The sequence below is a fragment of the Anastrepha ludens genome, chromosome 5 (assembly GCF_028408465.1).
Source record: "Anastrepha ludens isolate Willacy chromosome 5, idAnaLude1.1, whole genome shotgun sequence".
Lineage (NCBI taxonomy): Eukaryota > Metazoa > Arthropoda > Insecta > Diptera > Tephritidae > Anastrepha > Anastrepha ludens.
The window spans coordinates 37,164,663-37,169,890 of NC_071501.1; the positions used below are offsets into that span (position 1 = coordinate 37,164,663).

The 5,228-nt window shown below is 37.7% G+C and overlaps 2 protein-coding genes across 2 annotated transcripts; one reads left to right on the forward strand and one right to left on the reverse strand.

Annotated features, from left to right (window-relative positions):
- Nucleotides 1-1,370: 1,370 nt before the first annotated feature.
- Nucleotides 1,371-1,788, reverse strand: LOC128864662 (serine/threonine-protein phosphatase 1 regulatory subunit 10-like). Its single transcript, XM_054104417.1, has 2 exons — nucleotides 1,734-1,788; nucleotides 1,371-1,666 (listed from the first exon to the last, which is right to left on the reverse strand). The coding sequence occupies exons 1-2, from the start codon at nucleotides 1,786-1,788 to the stop codon at nucleotides 1,371-1,373; spliced, it is 351 nt and encodes a 116-aa protein (XP_053960392.1).
- A 901-nt stretch (nucleotides 1,789-2,689) lies between these two features.
- LOC128864663 (serine/threonine-protein phosphatase 1 regulatory subunit 10-like) lies at nucleotides 2,690-3,107 on the forward strand. Its single transcript, XM_054104418.1, has 2 exons — nucleotides 2,690-2,744; nucleotides 2,812-3,107. Exons 1-2 carry the CDS (start codon nucleotides 2,690-2,692, stop codon nucleotides 3,105-3,107), a joined length of 351 nt encoding a protein of 116 aa, XP_053960393.1.
- The last annotated feature ends 2,121 nt before the right edge of the window (nucleotides 3,108-5,228 follow it).

A 5,228-nucleotide genomic window follows, 5' to 3' on the forward strand; every position in this document is an offset into this window, starting at 1 on the left:
TCCCCGCATGAGGCACAAAACAAAGTACCTCTCCAAAGCCAAATCAGAAGATCTGTGTTTTTTTTTTTTGGCAAAACCGCCCTTATCGTTGTGTAAAGCTGAAACAGTTTTAAGGAAAAATGGTGTTAAAGTATCCGAAGACACAATTCGAGGCCATTTACTTGGAGTATACCTCAAATTCCGAATCATATTGAAAAAAGGCTTTCATGGGCTAAGCCAAATTCAAAACGAAATTGGGCAAACGAAATATTCACGAATGAATCTTGCATTTGGGTGGATAGTTGCATACGTCGGTCCTGGTGTTCTGCTGATAATCAAAAACTTCAACGAACTATTAAGCATCCAGTTCAGGTTTATGTTTAGGGTTGCTTCTCCGAAATCTAATTTGTCCGTTTATTTGTGTTTACCGCCAAATTGAATAGAGTATTGATGAATGAAATTTACTATCAGCTGCGAAGATGTGTGGAAGAACTAGCCAACCTTGAATTTTACAGGAAGACAATAATCCCAGGCATCGAAGCGGAAAGTGTGTTGAGTCGACGCAGCCAAAAAGGATTGAAGTGTTGAATTGCCTTCAAAGTCAGCTGATGCCAATCCTGCTGAAACCGTGTGGGCCATAGTTAAGCCACAACTCAAATAAAAACAAATATGGACGGTCAAACAGCTATCAAGACAAATTTGGCTTGGTGAGTACACATTTTTTGAATATATTACGTATAATAAATATTATTAGCCCATACAAGCAGTTTGTTGGGAGCGAATTGGTCAAACTGTTTCTGAGTTATCGCTGTCACGCTTCTATTCCACAGCGGAAATGGGAATAAAGTGTGTGGCTTAACTCACATCACTCCTCACTCATTCACCAAAACAGGCAAAGCTGATTTGAACATTTACTATGTTTTTGGCTTAGTTAAATAAATATTGAAGTGTTTGTTTAATATTTCACTAAGTAAAATTATAGTAGATAAACCTTCCCAAAATAAAAATTAGTATCAATTTGCAAAATTTGTACTTCTTGACGCCCTTGGATATTTCTACCGGTAATAAGTGATAAGTGTAATCGAAATTTTTTAGGAATGTAGAAATAGGTAATCTTTCGAAGGAAGTCATGCAAAGGGAGCTACTATCCGAGTGAAGGGAAATTTAACACAATCTTGTGACGTCTTTATGGGAACTTCATTAGCTAAAATAATATAAAATAAAGGAACTCATTTGAAATACAACAATAACGTTTTTAATAACGTTTTTTATTTAAGGAAACATTTGACTTAGCACACAGACAATGCAATGTACTTTTTAGAATTATATATCCATAGGATTCTGAGAACAGATACCTACAGATACACCTTTAAACCGTCATAAGCCACACTTTATTCGTCCGCTGGTGAAGAGGGTGCCAATGAAGAGGATTCGGCAGCCGGGGATGACTCTGGTGGGGGTGAGCTTGATCCTGGTGGTGAAGCAGATGAGTTGGAGGGTGGAGGTGGAGGACCGCCATGACCACCATGAGGACCACCATGATGATGACCACCTGGACCACCATGGGGCCCACCATGATGAGGACCACGTGGACCACCTGGACCTCCTAGTTTGCCAACCAACCCTGATCCTCCATGTGATCCTAGTCCCTGTAGTCTTCCTAGTCTACCTAGACCGCTTAGTTGGCCTGTAAATATTTGGGATTGTATTTGTAAATGGTTTTTGCGAATTGGTTAAGTTGCTGAGATACTCACCTTCAGCGAAAGCGACTATTAAAGCAATAACAAATAGTGCTGTAAAGAATTTCATCTTTCCAAGTAATTCAAGTGAATTGATACTAAATTCAATTTCGATTCTGCTTATATACCCAAATTTTACTTATTGAAATAGGCCGATATAATTACAATATTTTTTGTACTATTTCTGCAAAATAAATAAATAAAATAGTGTTTATTAAAATAGTGAATATTTGAAATTATATTTACTCAAGACTTTATTTCTAACAAATTGTTAGGAGAAACTAGATATACGAACGGAAATACCACTTTACTTATGGCTCTAAATTAGCCATTGCCGTTGCGGCAATGAACATTCAAAACAACTGTAACTTAGATGTACGAGTATTGTCTGTACGTAGAGATAAAGTTTGGAGTATTTTACTGTTGTAGTAGGGAACAGTAAAAGACTCTCTATGGATATGATAGACCACAGAAAGAAGCTTACCTATCTCTACTTTCAATACCTAGCTAGTTATGGTGCTTCTCTAGGGCTCCATAGGTACTGATCGGTTTGATGACTATGGTGAACTTACCGCAGATAGCATTCGATGGTGGACCACAAATATTATAAGGAGTACTTTACTGTTATAATTATAGTAGGGCTTTTTTGTATGTACAACAACTTTGCAACAAAGTCACAGATGTTTTGAATAGTCATTACGTCAACAGTTAGTGTTTAAATTTAGAATCTTAGATTGATATCTTCAATTAAAAAAAAAGCCTTAAGTAAATATTTTGTTAGTTATTTGGTATTTCCATAAGCATTTCTTTTATTTATTTATTTTGCAGAAATAGTACTAAAAATAATTATATTACGAGAGGACACTAGACACTAAGCTTATCGGCCTATTTCAATAAGTAAAATTTGGGTATATAAGCAGAATTGAAATTAAATTTAGTATCAATTCACTCAAGTTGAATTACTTGGAGAGATGAAATTCTTTACAGCACTATTTGTTATTGCTTTGGTAGTCGGTTTCGCTGAAGGTGAGTATCTCAGCAACTTATCCAATTCGCAAAAACCATTTACAAATACAATCCCAAATATTTACAGGCCAACTAAACGGTCTAGGTAGACTAGGAAGACTACAGGGACTAGGATCACATGGAGGATCAGGGTTGGTTGGCAAACTAGGAGGTCCAGGTGGTCCACGTGGTCCTCATCATGGTGGGCCCCATGGTGGTCCAGGTGGTCATCATCATGGTGGTCCTCATGGTGGTCATGGCGGTCCTCCACCTCCACCCTCCAACTCATCTGCTTCACCACCAGGATCAAGCTCACCCCCACCAGAGTCATCCCCGGCTGCCGAATCCTCTTCATTGGCACCCTCTTCACCAGCGGACGAATAAAGTGTGGCTTATGACGGTTTAAAGTGGTATCTGTAGGTATCTGTTCTCAGAATCCTATGGATATATAATTCTAAAAAGTACATTGCATTGCCTGTGTGCTAAGTCAAATGTTTCTTTTAATAAAAAAACCTTATTAAAAACGTTATTGTTGTATTTCAAATGAGTTCCTTTATTTTATATTATTTCAGCTAAAGAAGTTACAATAAAGAAGTCAGAAAAGCGTCTAAAATTTTTCTTCCATCGGATAGTAGCTCCCTTTGCATGACTTCCTTCGAAATTTTACCAATTTCTGTAGCGTTAAAAATTTTCGATTACAATTCTCAACAGCGCTTTACAGATTGACTCAGCATCTCACTACCGGGGGATATACTTCAATGGAATTCGCAAATTCTGTAGGGAAGAAGATAAAACTGCCAAATATGTGCTGGCATTGTGCCTGGTGTATGCATAAGCGTAGTGGGACAAACACCTGAGTAAACATATTTTACTATGTAGAGGAAAAATTCAACTCAATAAAATAGGGAAGACGCATTCCCATGAGATGAAAGCAGATTACATCGACCTAAGCGCTTCAGACATCGGGCTTAGAAAAGGAAAACTGTTTAGAGAAAGAGGGGGTTTTGCAGTAGCGTTACAAGATAAAGTAATACCTACAAAAGGTTTTCGCAAGGTCAAAAGGTTTCTGTAAAGCAATATATAGAGGACGAGTTGTGGAAAAGTGGGGAAGTGCGGAGGATATGGATTAAGGGAAGAAACGATCAGGAATACAAATCTCGTCACAACAATTTGGCCAAAATTATGCATTTGAAACTCGCAAAGCGATATGATTTTATACATAAAAATCAACTTTATTTTAAGTATCAGCCAGATAATGCTGATCGAGGATTGGAAAAAACGCTGTCACAGGTGTATTATATCTGAAAGAGACTACTTTGAAAGAGATAAAATAGAAATGAAAATTCAACTTTTGTGAACACACGTCGTATATGTAGCCATGCTACTTAATCGAAATATGTAGTCGACCTGTTCTACCAAATCTACTAAATATTCCGTTCGTTCAATGGAGATGCAACAGATGTACAGAGCCGAACGCATCAGCATAACTATTTTCATAACCATAAGCAACCAGGCTGATACCAAAATCACTTATTAAAAACTCAAAATTTTTAATTTTTCGCATAAATTGGAATTAATATAGAGATCTGTTTTAATAGATACCTGCTCAGTTATGATGGTGGAAGAGCAAACGTAATAGCCCAATAGGATAATGATTACACTCCTCTAACTTTAAAACAGCAACACATCACTAGACAAATATAATAATAAGAACTGAAACAAAGAAAAAATCACGGAAACATGGAAACATAAACCAATACAAGAATACACACAGAACTTTCCTACAGAAATGGTTAACACAAGACCGACTGCTTCCGGAAACTGAAGGGTTTCTGTTAGGAATGCTAGACAGAATAATAGCAACAAATAAGTACAGAAAATACATAGAGATCTTAAACCAGAGGACGACAAAGCTTACTCGTGCTAGCAGTACGCTCAACACACAACTCAACAAACGTATTCTTATGCCAGAGGAGGTATTGTACCGACTCAATTTCTTCTTCATCTCCACAGCTCCTGCAGAAGTCAATGATGAGGTACACGCAGTTTACTGCCTAGGTTGCCAATAGTGCATTGACCCGTTATAATACCTGTAAGGACGCTGGTGGTTGATATGTTGAAACCAAGCAGACATTTTGCCCTTTAAAAATTCAGTTTTGGCTAGAGCGTTTTGGAGACCCTACAGTTAGTAGTCAGAGACCACCTTCTATTGGTTTCCGCGATTAAGCTCTGGTCACTCCCAGTGTATAACTCGAGGAATGCTTATGTCCTTAAGTCCTTTGGGTAGTTGACTGGCTATATACAGTGACCTACGGAGTTCTGGTCTGGTGGCCAATCCTTGATAAGAAAACGTCAATCAAGATGCTTGATAGCATTCAAAGGGTGGCTAGTCTTAGAAAAATAACAAACAAATTTAGTTTAGTAGACCTGTGTAATGAGTTGCTGTATGCGCTTGTCAATTTGTGGTAAACTGTGGCGTTTCTTTGCTTTCCCCTTACACACAGA